We start from the raw sequence: 18031 nt of genomic DNA on the forward strand, positions 1-18031 counted from the left end.
CCTAGGGACAACATTTGACGTTGAAACCTCATATACAATTGGTGTACTCAAATCTTGATTGTCAACGACAATGAAGAATGCAAGTTTGTTTACTTGAAAGCAGATGCAATTAAAAAAAATACTGCATCTCTTTCTTTAAAAAAAAAACTGAAGCATCACATATACTATAAAAGTATATTATAGAAACATGTTTAAAAAAATTGATGATAAATATTTATTTTTTAAAAACTTTAAATTGTTTTTTAAAAATAAAAAATTAAAACCTGAATTTTCACAATCCTAACTCAATGATGTGCTGCTTTTGGGATGAAAGACACACCAAACACAATTATTTTCTCATCTCCAGAAAACTGTGGACCATGATACATTCACATGGTTCCTTTGTTTTTCAGCTACTTTACCATGTTGATAGACAAGAATCTAAAGTACTCATTTATGACATGGAATTTATAATGTAATCAAGATCTATAAGAAAAAAAAACGTTACTATTACAGGTCCCCTTGTATCTGAAGAGAGTCAGGTGTACAATATCTGATTGAAAACAAAACAAGCAGGATCAGTTCCACGTAAGATATACATAAATCAATGGGCACCATGACGAGATGAATCTATCCGCTTGTCCATAATTTAACAACAGATCACTGCGAGAAGAGGAAATTCTATAAACTCCTCTACAATTTTCTTCTAACATGTTTCTGTTCTTTCACACACCTTGCAATGGGCACATAACTTAGAATATCACTGAATATTTTCTGGCTGCCATATCGTAAAGCTAGATCCTGCCAAATATGGCACAGGCCAGTGGAACAGGCTTACGGAATGTTTCTTTATAGACAGATGAAAATGATGCTGAGGGACAACGAATAATGGTCTATCGCTGATGTTCGCACATCTGGCATGTCCTGGCGGATTTGGGGTTGGCATAGGTGCAGTGATCACAAGACCAGAGGTTGCTGTCATCCAAGCTGCGGCTGGGACCAGCTGATTTAGAGCTGTTTCCGATGGCTTTGTACTTGCCTCCCTTTGCCTTCGAACCCAAACTCTTAGAGCTTGAGCTCTTGCTGCAAGTGGCTTGGTTATTGGAAGAGCCAACATCCTTTAGACCAGTCTCCAAGGCTCGAACTAGGTTCTCAAAGTAGTTGCGGGTCACACTAACATCATGAGGCAAAAAATGAATCTTACATCAAGAGGTCATGCAAGAAGTAAAATATAAAATGAAAACAGTACTATAGAATTTAGTGAATTATGCAATATACAACTTAGAATAAACTTAACAAATTCATGGAAAGGGATTTACAGGAAATCTTGGGATCTATTTCAGATCCATTTATGCACAGGATAGGAGATGAGCTATATTGCATTGACCTATGATACATTGTTCTAATATTGTTGCAATTAGTATATGTAATAAATTTCTTCTATGCAACAATCCCATGCTTGCAAGACATCATGAATGAGGCAAGTATCACAAAATCTAACTACTTACAAGTAGACAACTTAAGTTCACAATAGCTTATGCTATATAAGAATATATAAAAAAATTGGGCCAATGCCAAACTCCAAATTCCTTATCATGCCAAATGAGGGTTAAAACAAATGTACCTGGTCAAGCCAGCTAACTTCGTACGAAAATCATTGAAATCATTCATTGGAATTTGTGCATCGAGGTATATTTGGAGCTCCTTCTCAGCACACTGATGAAGACGTTCCAGTCCAGACTCAGCTTCGCCTAAAAAGGAATTAAACATGATTATTTCAGTAATGGCATGCCTTGTTGCAGCCAAAGTAAAAAGGTAGAAGCATATGGACCTTGCAAATATTCAAAGAACTGCCTCTTGGCATGTTCATGCTCAGGTAGATAAAACCCATAGGCGTACGTCCATTTCAACACCCGCCTACACTCCACTATCTAATATTGGCAACAAGAATTCTCTTTGTCAGAATGTCAGATGAATGAACCAGAAGGATACAATTTTTCACTCAATCTACCTGTAGCCAGGCTTCTATTATGAACTTGAGCTGTGATTCTGGTTGGCTTTGCTGGTCGCTAAGCTTCTCAAGCTGAAACAAGAGGAACTGTTAGCAGGATACTGGCGCATCAGAAAGATTAGTATTACAGCAAGCCAGCCCTTCAGGTCAAAATTATTAGCATACTCCACACCTCCAAGTCATGCTGGGCCCCCTGGCTCTTAGAGCTCCACAACCCACTCCCATTATAACACCCTCCACCTCATTAAAAAGTATGGGGTCCACTGCCACATACTCGTTATAACAACATATCTCTTTCACTCATATTCCTTTTAACATTAATACTCATTATTTATGGGTCCCACCGTCCACTCAATCATCTTAAAATTATATCATATTAAATAAATATATTTTAAAAATATTTAAAATATTAAAAATAGCCGTTAAAAAACTAACCGTTTTATTTAATTTTTAATTTTAAAATTTATAACTTTTTAATAAAAGTTAAAACTAACCGTTAATAAAATTTTATTCAATTTTAAAATAGCCGTTAAAACTAACCGTTTTAATAAATATAATTAAAAAATAAAAAAAATACACGTGGAGTGGGCCAACCTCCTGGCTGGCCCACCCCACTTTTAATTGAACGCGTTCAACTGGAGGGGTGTTATAACACCCCTCCACAATGGTGTTTAACACCAATGGGGTGTTATAACACCCCGTTAGAACATCCATTGTGGATGCTCTTAGTAGGCATGCATGGTAACAAATAGGCGCAGAAAGTAAATTTTCCAAGAACCCCACAAATGCAATCAAATCTTTACCTTTTCATTTTGCATGCTATGCAGATCTGAAAGTGCCTTTTGCCTTGACTGCAAATAAAGGAAAATTATTACAGAACAACATAGAGAACTGCATTTTATTATTTTCCAGGAGCTGGAACCGGCATAAAAAGAGACAACTAAATTAGTGACTTAAAATCCACGAGAATACAAAATCTTTAAGTGCTTGGAGCTAAAACTAATGGGGCATGATGCCAACATAACATAAGAATGAAAAACATCCAAACTGTCCAATCTAAAAAAAAGCATTACAGAATCTATTATCTGCAGTAAATGTGCTTTTCCTTAGAAGGCTTCTCTTGAGAGTAGAGAAGATAAGTTTTCCAGTATCACAATTCCAGAAAATATACTGCCCAACACCACTGAGAAGATTATGGAATATGTTATTGGTTAAGCTTCTCAAACTAACTCAAGTTATCGAAAGAAAATGACAGTGGCAGAATATATTCGCCTTTCAGAGATCTTTTCCTTGGTTCAAAAGATAAAATGCAACCACAGATACAAAACCATATTTTAAAACTAACACCAACTTGACAACAGGGTTTCATTGTGCAATCATTTGTGGAAATGCATAGGTGTTCATATCCCTGGGATGGAAGACACCAAGAAATGCAAGAGTCAATTTGCTTTGATTTTTATTTTCCTTGTGTTAAATAACTAACTTTAGAAATCACAATGCTATTTTGCCAGTTCAAATTTAAAATTCAAGAAATATAAACTTTAACTTCTCATGAGAAATTAAAGTTTAAGGTAGAAGCACAATATTTGGCTAGAGAAGGAAACATCAATTGGGCAACTTCTAATGACTTCTTTATCAAGCAACACAATGTGTTAGCTAGCTTTCTCAACCCTGTCAGCCTTGCTTGCACAAGCTACCAGTAGACAACCACTTTTTAAGATGGTTGTATGAAGAAAATTTAACTTGTTACACTACTCAAACCTCTCAAGCACTTAGTTAGCAAGTATGTTGATTGATCATTAGAGATGACAAATAACATGATGATTTCTTTGAACTATGCCACACACACTAACAAAGTGACAATCAATCTATGGGATTTTGTTCTCTAATAGAGCACTAAAATTGAAGCTACATGCATGGAAAGTTATACACATTAGTTCAATAAGAGACTTTACCAACTTGGTCACCCTAGTTGCTCAACCCAGATAAGTTCATATATAGATAGTCACCCTATACTCCACCTTTGCACTCAATCCGACAACAACAATCTTGTCTCAAATTACCTCTCAAAGGGATGCAATAGCTTAATGCAGATTTTCTATTTGTGGAAGAATTTGCTAAATCACATCAGTGTATACTCTAAAGGTGTTGTCAATTTTGATACAAGAGACCTTTTTCCTAAGCATTCTTCAGGTAGCCTACAATTTTAAGGGGAACTGTAAACCATCACAACATAAAGCTTCAAGAAACTAACTCATCACTCTCACTGTCAATGCTATGTTCAATCTTGCAACTGTAGGATAATTCAGTTTCCCAACATATCTTTTGTTGGTGCAACAATCATCTCGAGTAGTTAGGTTTGTGATTTTGATGTGTTTGGCAAAGATTCAAGTTAAGGTCAACCCATGTTTCTGAAATATGCATCGAGCATACATGTGCTTAGTATAGTGCACATAGAAGCTTAGAGAGCTCGGTGACTTGACGCAAACAAATTGTTTTGGTTACATTGGATAACTCGATGCAGTCGAGTTGGTTGGATTGTGGTTGGTGGCTTAGAGGTCCATATCAAAGTGAACTTGGAGGTGAGGCAAAGGATGACACATTGCCAAAGTAAGGAATGGTGAAACTGAAGCAATCTTAGATAAAGGTGAAAAGTGTCTATGTAATCCATTCCACAAATTTAGTTATATCCCTTAGCTACTATTTGTGCCTTCAAGTTTAGTAAATCCACAATGTCTGCAGATGATGTCTTTACTATAAATACCCATTTGTAACCTATGTGGATTTGTTAGGAGAAAAAGGTACCAAATTCCATATAGCATATGCATATAATATCCCATCTCCTTTCCTCAACTATATCTTGTCCTCACACTGGATGTAAGAGTGCCTATGAGATAGCCTTAAGAATATAATATGAAGCCAAAGAAGAAATGAAGGGAAAGGGAAATGAGATAAGAGGTAAACCAATTATGAGCATTTTTCTAAAATGCAATGCAAGGATCCAAATTAGATTTAGAACAAGAGTTAATGCTAGGCAAGAATTAGAGTCTTGTAGTTGTCTACTGTAGGTCCTTAATGGTGAATGTTCTGGTATTAACAGTATTGTAGGAGAAGGTAGTAGAACTGACAATGGTGTTGGAACTAAAAACACCTCAGTTATAGACTCTAAAGTAGATGATGAGTTTAAAAAGAATGGAATCTACTTGAGATTCATAGAAAACCTATGATATAACTTTCTTGCGATAATAATATGATTTGGATCATCAAGGACATTTTCAAGAACTCCTTGATAGTTGGTTTTAAATTCAAATAAAATTTTGGTATACCTCTCGATCTTACAAATCTGCATTGTGGTATAAACTTTTAAAAAAAGATGGGCAAGTTTTGACAATAAGAATAATAGCAAATGAGAATGACTGGTTTAGTTCTCTGTGGAAGAGAAATTTACGTATGCGGAGAGAGAAGGTACATGATTTGGAAAAAATAGAACATGCTGCACTATTTGGGAAAACCCAAACTCATGTGCTCCTTTTGGGAGATCTGTCAAATAAAAATGTAATAGAACAGAACTAATAGAAAGGATTGAAGAGTTGAAAGCTCACATACCGACTGATTAGTCGCCCATCGTTCATAGTAATGGGTGTATCTCTCAAGAGAATTTTTAGCCATTTCTCTTCTCCTTTCAGATTCATCATACTGAAAGCAGTCACAAAGGAAGAAGATATACAAATGGTCAAGAATGTTAAAAGCTTCCTGCTGCAAGAAAGCAAGTAAAATGATGAAAAAAATATACCGCTCCTTCCTGCTTAGCAGCATCATAGCGATTACATGCATAGAAGCCACCAGTCCTTTCTCCATGTTCTGACCATGAGCCAAGGCATAGCCTACAAGAAAACTTATCATGTGGAAGAAATGAACAAGGTAGAATGACGACATTATGAGTACGCTAGATTTCTGAACATGAGGATTCTTACCAACAAAACTCAAATTTACAAGGAGGTGTGCAGGTTATATGCATACATCCTTGGTTTTTCTCAATTGGACGCTTGCACTTTGGGCAGGGTTTTGAATTTGCCAATATCCTGCAAATGAGAGAAAAGATACATGAAAAATTAAATAAGCAAATGAGATAATAGATTTATGTGTAAGAGAAAAGAAAAACAAACTAAGGCATGATTCAACACCAAAATGAAACAAGGTTCATAAAAAAAAATCTGGACAACTTAAGTATCATAACGAGAGGAATAAATACCATTTATAATCATTATCTGTAAACTTTTGTAGTCTTTTCCTTATCTAAAGTTAAGGGATATCTTCAGATTGGATGAGCCAATTTTGCCTATGCTAGTTAAGTTAATTAACAATATCAATGGTATCAGTGTTATTGTCATTTTTATACACTTAAATGGAGAACATAATTTCATGGATTTTGTCTAGAATGAGGTATATTCTTTTTTTACTTCAATGTGTGTCAAGATGAATTTATATGTTTTACACCTATAATCTTATTAAATTACACCCCATTTCCCTAAGAGAAAATGCCTAAAATAGCACCTTTAATCGAAAAAAATGAACGAATAATTGGCGCCCCCCTAGGGAATACCCCCATACCATTTGCGTCAACAATGCCAAATGGTATGCAGCCTTTCCTGGGGGAACCTGAGGAATGACAATACAGAAATTGGCACTGTCAACCCGATTTCTATATTGTTTTTCCTCAGGCAATAAAATTATTTGTTCATTTTTTTTGCAATTAAAGGTGCTATTTTAGGCATTTTCTCTTAGGGAAATGGGGTGTAATTTAATTTTTTTAGCTTATTTACTTATAAAAATAAAAGTAAAAATTTATATAATCAATTGCATTAGAATTTGAAAGAAACAAGCTATAAAAATAATAAACATTACTTGAATTCCTCTTAACACATGTCGTAACGTGCCAACGTGTTGACACAACACCAATACTCATTAGTACAATTGGAACAAGTGACGTAAGAGAAATTATCCTATGTCTTTTGGTGTCGAGTTTTGATAATTTACCAAAATGATATATTTCGTCCATGTCATTCAGTATGGTACGTATTTTAAACCATGAACTAGTTTTATGGTTTTTAGGTCATACAAGTATAAATTATTACCTTATGTAAAAGTAACTATATGACGACTGGTATATTACGAATATGATTCAGGTTAAATGTTATAAATTATTAATTTATTATTAACTAAGCTAAACTAATATTCTAACAGGTTACATATAATTAGTTGCTATTAATATCATTTTAAATTGATATATCATAACAAAATCTTAATAAAAGTAATACGTTTATAATTAAGATAAATCAAATCATCAATAAGTTGTTAATTATTATTAAATAACTTAAATTAGTATTAAGAATAAATTAACAATCTGAACATTGTTAAATAACATTAATAATACCACTAATTTATTTTAGATAATAAATATATTGTGAAAAATATATTCCATTTTTGAAGATAATATAATACTTTTTAAAAAATTAGATATTACTAATAATTTAGACGAAAAAACATGTTTATAATTAATTTGAAATATTATTAATGTTACTAATCATCTTTAATTTACAACCAAATATTATTTAATTATATTTACATTTAAATAGCTATTATCATTAGTTATACAGGATAAAATATGAGGTACTGCTCTCAGTTGCATGTGAAAGAGAGAGGGTAATATTTATAGGTCCGCACATATGCTATTTGATAGCAGTCTCTCATGTAACAACCTGCTGTAGCGCAATGTACTTGTAACTATACTGATGGCTACATAACTAGCTGTTGCATGAGCTTGCAATTCAAATTGTTGCATATATGATGATGCATAACTGCTAGTGAATTATACTTGTTGTTGAGCCTTATTTATACTTACTTTCCTATTTTTGTTGTATTCCTACTTTGCACATTAAGGTCCATTGTCTGTTTGCCTTCATTTTCAGGGTAGATGTCACATTAATTGTACTATCCATTGGAACTTGTTTTATTTGCCAGATAGAGGTGTATGATGTTAGTTATTTTTGTTGACACTAATAGTTGTCCATTTTAATATCACGAGAGAAGGATGACATCTAGACAATGACCAACATCTACAAGTTGGTAGATGGACCCCAGGCAAGGTGTGACACTAGGCATGGCATACTCATACATGGTAGAGTAGGAAGTTCATAGGAACGTGTAAGTATCAAGCCCTCATTCTAAATTCCTATGAAGTTCTGGGACATGATTAGGTTGTCCTACTAACGTCTACATAGTATCAAAGTTTGGTTTGTTCACTAGCGTGGCAAGCAAGCAAGCAAGAGAATTACACAACATTGCTTATTCTCACATGGTAAAGTAGGTCTGGGTGCCAAAATGCATATATATTTTGGTAGGAAATGGATAGCCCTCCTGAGCTTCGACAAATGATTTCAAAATTGTGTTCCTTTGATTGTTAACCTGAAAAGTAAATCTACTCAAAGACTTCCAAGATTGATGTTTATATCTTAAGAGGTAGATGTGGCATTTTTTTTTCGCCTTTGACGATGAAGTGCCCCTGCACCACATTGTCTGTAAGGCAATTCCCTGCTCAGAGCAGGAACAACAAGTTTAAGTTCCTCCCAATAGTGGGAGTGCTATTATATAGATACAAACAGATGATCTTTGGTAGAAATTCCTCCAGAGGTATTACCACTAAACCAAGCAATTGTTAGAAGATTTAAAAAAGTTTAATAAGAAAATTGTAGAGAGTAAAAATACCCAACTAATCAACTTTAGTTATTGAAAACATAGAGAAACAAAATTTTGCTCTTCCCAAGACCTACCAATTCATATTCTCAGATTCAGCACTGTTTTTCAGTATCCATTTTGCCACTGTATCACAATCAACTGGTCGATGAGCTTCCTCAGTGCACTGTGTTAGCATTTGACCAACCTCAAAAGTTAATGCAAACAGAAACTAGATAAATAAAACATAATCGTACATACTCAAGGAATACATACATTCCAACAGAAGCCATATGAGCAATTGCAGCAAACATCAAAGCTTCCACTGCCAATTATATACTCAACTGCAAATTCACAACCAGGAGCAGGACACCATTTTGTCTGCACAGGGAAAAATTAAGAAAATGCAAAATCACCCATAAAGATTTCATGATGTTTTTGCAAATCAAGAACTCAGTAAAGTTTTCATGTTCCTAAATTAGTTGTCTCTGTAAATGATATTTACATTTGATAAGAAAGGCAGTAAGATAAGTGTACCTTTCTGTTGTCTTCAATGTAAGATCTTAGAAGATACCGAGAATACTTCTCTTTATCTTCATGGGTTGCCAAGAGATCAATCATGTCTTGGCCAACAGCTGCACCACAGGATGGATCAGGACACCTTAACATTAAGCATCCAGGGCCATCACTTATTGATGTGCTAATGTAACCTGAAGAACAGGTAATTGAGAGTTAAAATCTGGCAAGATTAATGACAGTTCATTCGGGAAAAAAACTTTTCCAGCCATCTAAATATGAACTTCTAGAATATATTCAAGCCTTTTAGCTACTTTTCATGTAGATAGACCAAATGAGCAATAAGCTAGAACATCACTTCCACAATCAAGATGTTTTGCTTCTAATGTTTTTGCAATTAAGTTCAATATGACCTATAATCAAACATCATTAGGATATAGACGGAAGGAAATTTGAGATCTGCTGATAGCAGGAGAGATAGCAACAACACAGAACCCTTTTGTTAGCACTTCTCCTATGAGACATTTGTTGTCACAGGTTAGTCTTTTTGATATACAGCACTGTGGCATGAGGGAGAAGAATCTGGTCTGGTCAATAGGATCAGAAGATTCAAAATTCACTTACTGAGGTTGTAACTGACATGATCTGGGGAAGACAGTCAGACTATGCTGCACGTTTGTACGGTAATTTTTTCCACCTTTGAAGATGGTTAAGATTTTGATGCTGAGGAATTGGGGAGTCAAGCAGGGAGTGTGCATAGTTGATCTAATTTCTGGTATTTTTCTTATTTGATGATTTGGGTGAGTGTAAAGGCCTTTCTTCGGGGGTCTATGGTTTCTTGATGATGCTCCTCTATCACTGATTCTTGAAGGCCTTTTATAGGACCTTAAATAGAGCACATTGATGAAGTGTCACTTGAATTCAACTGTGAAGGCTTCCTCTAGATTCAATTCATAAAAAATATTACCTCCAGTTCCTATTATTGTAGGTAGCTGGGTGAAAAATTATCAGGTTACCATCTCGAGGTTCAAGGCTAAGCTTGCAAGAAGAAGCCTATGTCACAGGGTCTGAGGATTTAAGTTGGAGAGTAAAGGTCTTTCAATCTATAGCATATAAAAATGAGATTATTTTTTGTTATTCTTGTGGTAGGGTGGAGCACAAAAGTGATGTTTGGTCAAAGAGGGTGCAAGATAACGATGGTGTGAGAAAGGAGGGGAGAGAACTAGATGGAAAATTGGAGGGCTCAAAGATACATGGGCATGGTGATTGTGGTCCTAGCAAACTGTATGGGTTTTGGATCCATGTTTATAAAGGCTAGAGGGGCACAGAAGGCAAGTTTTGGGAAGGCTGTGAACGGTGATAGCAAAAGGGTGGATAGTCTCTTTTATATTCTTGAGGTGGGAACTATGGATATGCATACAACTATGGAGTTGGAAAGTTTAAAGTTTCTTCAGTTAAGAGCAAGCATTAGACTTATGGGAAGGTGTAAATATTAGCTCAAGTGGGAATGTTGTAGGGAATGTAGTAGTGAATGTAGCAGGGTCAAATGAGGTGGATAGTAATGTGGGAATGGATGTACAGGGAGCTATTATGTGGGAGCCTCTTCCTATTAGAAGGGTTGATGGGGCCGATACATAGATGGAACCTTACGTCTTTTCTGCTTCTGCTGCTGTTCTTACGCTGAATTTGGCTTTCTAAGGATGATATCGAATTAGAAAGTCAATGAGTTAGATCTGTGGCAGACAATAGTTTGGAGGATGAGGTGTTGGTGAATATTAATTGCTCTGAGGGAAATAGGAGCTTGAAAAAAGGTTGGTGTCAAAAATAAAGTATGGCAGAAAAAATCCCTTGCTTCCTTCCAGACAGTGTATGGCTAAAAGGAAGGAGTTAGTGAGACATTAACGCAGAACCATGGATGGAGTTTTGCTAAAATCTAGCATGTCTTCTTCATGAGGGCTCTATTCTGAATACCCCTTCTTGCTAAGCTTTGTTTTATTTTGGTTAAGAAACTCAATTTAGTGATGCTGCTGCTAAAGATATCTAACCAAGTGGACAGGAGTGATTTTTTCTCATATTTATGTTGATAACCTTCTTATCACAACCAAGGATAATAGTAATTCTTGCAGGGAGCTCAAGGAGGTAATAGAATTGTTTTACAGATTCACTAATCAAAGGGTAATTTTGGAGAAATCTGAGAATTACTAGTAGCAGTGCTAGGACGATGATAAGAGTATGTAACTACTTAGGTATAAAGAAGGGTATTTTCCTTTCAAATGTCGTGGTGCTTATACTTCTCCTACAGGGGTTCCTGCAAGTGCCCATAATTTACTTGTGGAAAAGGTCCTTGAGGGAGTTAAAAACTTGAACGAAAGGCACATTTCAAAAGTTAGTAAGCTTGTCCTAATTGACTTGGTTGTAAATTCATTGTATACTCTCTAGGTAGTGTTTGGGTGAATGACTTGGTCAACGACATGATATCAAACATTTTCAGATTTTTTTTTTTATGAAAATGGAGATGCGTGTAGATCTTTGAATTTAATAAGATGAAAAGTTGTAAGCGAAAACACCTTTGTGGGCTTGTAAGTTTCCAAGGTCAATCTTGGAGTTATGGAATTGTTTATTGGAGATGATTGAAATGTTGGTTTAGGTCTTAGGGAGCTCTTTCCTGACGAATTGATCAGCAAAATTCTGACCATTTTTGTGTCATGTGAAAGGCTGAAATTTTCAATTGAAGAGTGAGTGTTAGAAGGGGAGATGACTGTGGGAGGGAGTTGATCAAAATAAAGAGGAATGAGGATGCTGAACTCTTAAGGGTGTTTATTGCAATTGTGACACATTTGGAAGAATAGAAACGATATGCATCTTAAAAGCTTATCCAAATTATTGAGGCTGAAATTATTGATTTTAGTTGGTTTTTGTAAAGGCAAGCATATGTCTGCTGTAGTTCAATTGAAGAATGGTTCTTTTAGCTCCAAAAATCATTTGCTAGTTTAATATGATGCAAGTTGGATATCTAAGAATGAGGACGCAACTGTTTCTTGTTCAATAGCAGAATTTTCTGTTGGTGTAAGCCTGTAACGGACTAACTGTATTGGGTAAGATTATTAGCAGATCATCAGTTGTCCATAGCAAGTGAGCAGCCATCAAGGCAATATCACCAAGGTGCTTAGAGAAGTTTATAGGTACTATTGTAGCTGTTACTGACTCTTGGATCTCTGTAAAATATCTTGAAGGTAGAGACTTGCCTCCTACGCTGTGTATTTAGTGGAGCACATTAGAATGATGGAGCAGACCAGGTAGTTGGTTTCATATCCCTAGGAGTAGAAATAGGGAAGCACATATGGTCGCCAAGTTTGCTTTAAGGGTTGTGGTGTCGATGTAGAAGGTAGTTTGTTTCGTAGCAAGTTTCTTAAAGAATTAATTGTTATTTAAAAAAACAAGGAAATGTGTTGCCTCTGAGAATATCTTATCAAGAACATGTGTACTATTATTAGTTTTTATAGTCTTCAAAAAATAAGATAACTACTATTACCATCATTATCCACAATGCTGCTTAGTTAGTATGATATGATACTAGATACCAATTGCATATAACCTTTATCCAGGATAGATAGAAATTAGAGATAACACAGAGGCGCTCATAGAAGTACAGGCAATGTGACCACAAGACTTGAAGACAGTAAGTACAGAATTTCCTTGTTCTATTTTCAATACAATTTGACATATGTTTGAGTTCATAACTAGAAAGAAATATGATGGCTACAAACTCAAAGGTATATGCCGTAAGATCCAAAATAAGATGTTCAAGTATCATCAGTGATGAAAACTACAGAATACAAAGGCATGGACAAGGGAATGACATCAGTGTACGTTAGCAATAAACTTTAGCTTAAAATCATAGAGAAAATTATGGTACAAAATTATATGAGACGAGGAAGAAACTAGGAGACCAGTACACAAAGCTATATACCTACGACTTCTCATGGAACAATACTTACCTCTCCAACAAGTGCCGCAAAAAGGATGACCACAAGCAGCAGAAGTCATCCTGTCACGAGGATAGTTTTCAAAACAAATTCCACATGTAAGCTGCCACAAAAAGAAAATGATCCAGACTAGTGAGCAAAGGTAAGTTAAAAATATTTGCACCTGTACATTCAATAGCCAAAATCCACCCTGAACAGACAATTATTAAAAGAAATAATATAAATTGGTCAACTGATCTTACTTCTCTAGTATTCTGCATTTCACTTGGCTTTTCCAGCAAACCAACGACCTTTCGAACATTGTCTTCATTTGCAAACCATTCATCATGTACCCGACTAACACTCCTGTGCATGCAATACATAGCCAGATGAAAATTGAGGTCTAAGAAGTTACAACATAGAAGTGTTTGTGATGAAAAATATATATCACAAATTAAATCATAAGAGTTAAGAGGAATAATATATTGTATTGTTGCAATGCATTCAAATAGCACTATTATACCATATATATATAAACACTAATAAATACAATTCTATCACTCACTTCAAATTAGAGCATTGATATTGTATATGTCCAACTTGTTATATAAAAATAGAGTCTCATAAAAGAATGAAAAGACATTGGACTAGTATAGTGAAGACAATCGTCCTACTACAATGATCGAGGAACTTGATAATGAAGTTGGTGATGAATGGATTGTAGTTCATGTAGATCTACAAGAAAGATATCCTCAAAAGATGAAGATGGTGACAATCTTCAAATGATGATATGATTTTTTTTCCTTGACTCGCCCTCAAATTGAACATATCACAGATTCTATAGAGTTCCGATGTGATATGATGACTTGCGAGATTAAGTTGAAAATTAAAGAGATAGATTAGGGAGGTTCCAACATTACTCTTGAAGCGAAAAGTTAATACTGAGAGAGATTAAGTTAAGTCTAATATTACTTTAAAAGATAAGAATGTCAGAGGAACAGTTTAAAAGTTAACATGCTATTGAAAATTGATTTTTGTGACCAATAAAATCAAGTAGGATAATGGATGTTTAGTTCAAGATGAAGTGTCTTAATCACAGACACATCATACATGGGGACAAGAATATTGAATTTTCACCAAACACAGATGAAAGATGCAGCTCAAAATTGACAATAATACACATAATCTTTGTTGCTTTTAATGGGAGCATTGTCAATCTAGAGTTTATGTTTGGAACATTTGGAAAGAAACATTTGAAAAAGCAACAAAGATATTCATTACCAGTTATAATGGCGTAGAAGAATGCATGCTTCAGATATTGGTATCGAAAGCACAGTTGATATCCTACTTATGTCTTCTTCCTGGCGCAGCCTTATGTCAGCTTCACTTAAAATAGTATAATTTTGCTGTGATGGTAAAAGAAAGAGTTATGAGAAAACAAAATAATTTTAGTAAAAAAATGGTGAAAAATACACTAATAAAAGTTAGGATAGGCTCAAAGGAATTCCTTTGATACATTGATTAAAGAGTAAACTCTACCACAATGTTTGACTTACTTTTAGAAACATGAATACTTTAAAAACGACAAGGTATCACACACGAAAATAATAAAAATGTCCAAGAGAAAATTATTAATCACAAGGCACAACTTTTTAAAAAACATGTTAGTCATCTAATTTATTTCAAGCTTAGGGGGGAATATGTATTGTTTGAAGTTTGAACTGCCCTGATGGTTACTCCAGCCTCCAGTACTTATCCTGATTGATAATGAACGTACCAGTAAGATGACATGGAGCTGCACCATCCAGTTAATTTCAAATGAAGTTTTTCATTAATGTGGCGAGACAGTGAAAATTATGAAATGTTGAAATAACATTAGAAATCAAGATCAGACACTATTAGGAACTTCCTTCGAAAATGCATGCAAACATTCCAACAGTTTTATAGCTAAATCATCACATGTTTGACTATCTGATATTTCAACTATTGTATATTTGTGAAAGATTATTTCAGGTACAAATATAATATAGTGGTATTTTTTACATTTAAACAGACACATAAACCAGTGATAAATAAATAATAATCTCTAGGAAAGTAAATTTCTTTCATCAAAAAAGTATTTATATAATACAGAATACGCCAACAATCTATTAAAAACTGAGAGGCAAAAGAAATCCAAATTAAAGAAAATCTAAAGTGTCAAGTCATAACACAAATTGGTAAATAGCATAAATGGGAATTTCCTTCAGCTAAGCAGACAATCAATTCTACTTCCACCAAAATCTCATGAAGTACCAATACATTGCAACCAGAAAAGAAACTTTTTTCCTTAAACATGTTTAATGAAGAAAGCCATTCTTAAAGTGGGAAATGATGTGATATACAGAAACTCAAACCCTCAAATCCAACACCGCGAATCCTTAATTCCATCGGATCCAAGCACAAGTATACCGCCTATCCAATCCGAGCTAAATAAAAATTCCTTCCTTGCTCAATACAAAGATGAGTAACTTTCGAATCCAGCACAAACAAAATCACCCATCAAAGCACCAAACTTGATGAAAAGCAGAAACAGAAAGGCGTCTAAGTTACTCCTTCACCTGCTGGCGATGCGAGGTGCTTTCCTCGGCACCATCCGACACGTTGTCGACGAAATCGTACTCGTCGCCGTCGTCGCTGCCCAAGGCGGCGTCCCCGCTATAGAAATGGTCGTCCAACGAGTCTAGGTCGTCGGCGTCATGCATGTCGTCCTCGGAGTCCATCTCCGCCCCCAAGCCCCAAGCTCTCCGGCCCAGTCGCACCAGGAACCCTAGAATTCCGCCGGAGGGAACGATCGCGGCCGGGGGCGGGCTGGATTGAGCCCCGAACCGATCCAAAATGCGAGTAGGATAAATCGGATGAAAGGAAGGAAGGAAACGCGAGCACAGCGTGGGTCTGAGAGAAGGGGAGGCCCGGGAGGGGCCGCTTGGATCGCCGGGTGGGTAGGACCGAGGGCGTCCCCGTGCGGTGGATTTGCTTCGCCGGTGGGGGAGAGAGATCGGAGCTTCGTCCCTTTCCGACGAGACTATTAAGATGGGAGAATCATTAGAGTAGTTAAATCGTTTTTCATGGATCACGATTAAAAAGATATTCGTTAAAGAGGGATAATTTGGATAATAAAATCGATGGATGGAACGTTAATTTTATTATTATTAATTAAAAAACACACTTTTTTTTTTACTATTCTAATTAAAAAATGCTCTTTTACTTTCAATGGTGATAAGAAAAAAAGAGAGATTGTATGAAAATTAATATAGTTTTTTTATTTACTTACTTTAAAAAATAATCTATGGACAGCTCAAGACTAGAATTTTATTTACTTTAGCTGTGAATCACAAACTCTCAAAAAGCGAGAGTCGTAACCTCGAAAATAATCGCAACCTATCGGAAGAGCTCATGGCCTATTATGAATCGTGGCGGCTGCAAGCTCATGGTTTGACTACGAGTCATAGTTAAGAATGCCGACAGCATGAAAATATAGATATTTAAATTTAAATTTTAAATATATATAATATTTAAATTCAATTTAATATTTAAAAATATAAATAATTTTAATTTGATAATTCGAATTTAAGGATCTTAATGGAATTATAATTCAAGATAATTTAAATTTGAATTCAGTTTGAATTATTCAGATTTTAATTTGAATATATTTAATTAAAATTATATAAAAATAATTAAATTTGATTTAAGTTTAGCTCGTAATCGATTCTTGAATAATTAAATAAATTATTATAAATTTAAATTTGACTGAAAAAAATTATTAAACATGTTCAAATTTAACTTAAATTTAAAATTTTAAATATAAATTAAATATTTTTCAAATCAATTCAAAAAATTGAATAGACTCTCCTGCAAAAAATGGAATCTGCCATCTTAGCGGCCCCACGACTATTTGTGAGGAGGTAAATCGAGAAACTGCAGTTGGTCACGACGCAGAAGGGTATTGCCTGACTTCCTGGTCTTCTGTAAGTCTGCTGCGTCGTAACCAACTCAACTATGCCCCGGGGGCATGTTGGGGTAAACTTTTTATAAGTAACCGACCCCACCGTCGAAACGGTCCCATATCAGAAAATCCCCCTAAAAGATTTTTTGGAGGCACCGTACCACTAGGTTGATAAGAGCATACTGTCTCAACAGCTCAACCAACAAATACATGTTGTAAAAACTTGAATCGCACAAATAAGAGCAGTTTTACATTGAGGCTTAGGGTTGATCCCTCCCCTGCGCTAGCCATGATGAGAAAAAGGTCAAAATGGTCGTCCTGATTTACTCCCTCTAGACACTTGTCAACCAACAAATATATGTTGCTAAGACTTGAATCGCACAGTACCTCAGTCAACAAATACATATATGATTTGAACTCAAAACCTCAAACAACATATATCTTCATACTTACCACTTAGAATAGATTCAATTCATTCTAATCATAACCACCTGAGGTAATTCTTCTTTCCATCTTCGTTCTTTTCTCTTACCATTTAATTTTTTAAAATTATTTTTTGCGATTGATTTATTTTCCTTTTTATCCGTACTCCAGGAGTAAAATTAAACTAAGCATAAGAATATACAGTAAAAAAATTAAATACATAAATAAATATATGATAGATTTGAATGCAACAAAATAGCTCTTTTTAATTTTTTTTTTTTGATAATCTAGATATTTAAATCTTTCGATCTGATTAATCTTAGAGGTGGCTGATTTAATCCTATTAAAATTTTTTATCAGATATCAAGATAAATTTAAAAATGCAAATGATAATCCATACAATGACCCAACAGTTCTAAT

At 34.9% G+C, this 18031-nt stretch overlaps 1 protein-coding gene across 1 annotated transcript; it reads right to left on the reverse strand.

The window, feature by feature from the left end:
• Nucleotides 1–466: 466 nt before the first annotated feature.
• Nucleotides 467–16298, reverse strand: LOC141824068 (putative E3 ubiquitin-protein ligase ARI8). Its single transcript, XM_074711301.1, has 15 exons — nt 15804–16298; nt 14485–14609; nt 13467–13569; nt 13237–13327; nt 9260–9432; nt 8999–9103; nt 8821–8909; nt 5965–6072; nt 5784–5874; nt 5597–5686; nt 2794–2841; nt 1991–2062; nt 1811–1910; nt 1604–1730; nt 467–1152 (listed from the first exon to the last, which is right to left on the reverse strand). The coding sequence occupies exons 1-15, from the start codon at nt 15963–15965 to the stop codon at nt 873–875; spliced, it is 1764 nt and encodes a 587-aa protein (XP_074567402.1). The 5' UTR covers nt 15966–16298; the 3' UTR covers nt 467–872.
• Nucleotides 16299–18031: the final 1733 nt, after the last annotated feature.

This window comes from Curcuma longa, chromosome 3 (genome assembly GCF_044706935.1).
Source record: "Curcuma longa cultivar G26 ecotype Majalengka, Jawa Barat chromosome 3, ITB_CL_G26_1.1, whole genome shotgun sequence".
NCBI classification, from domain to species: domain Eukaryota; kingdom Viridiplantae; phylum Streptophyta; class Magnoliopsida; order Zingiberales; family Zingiberaceae; genus Curcuma; species Curcuma longa.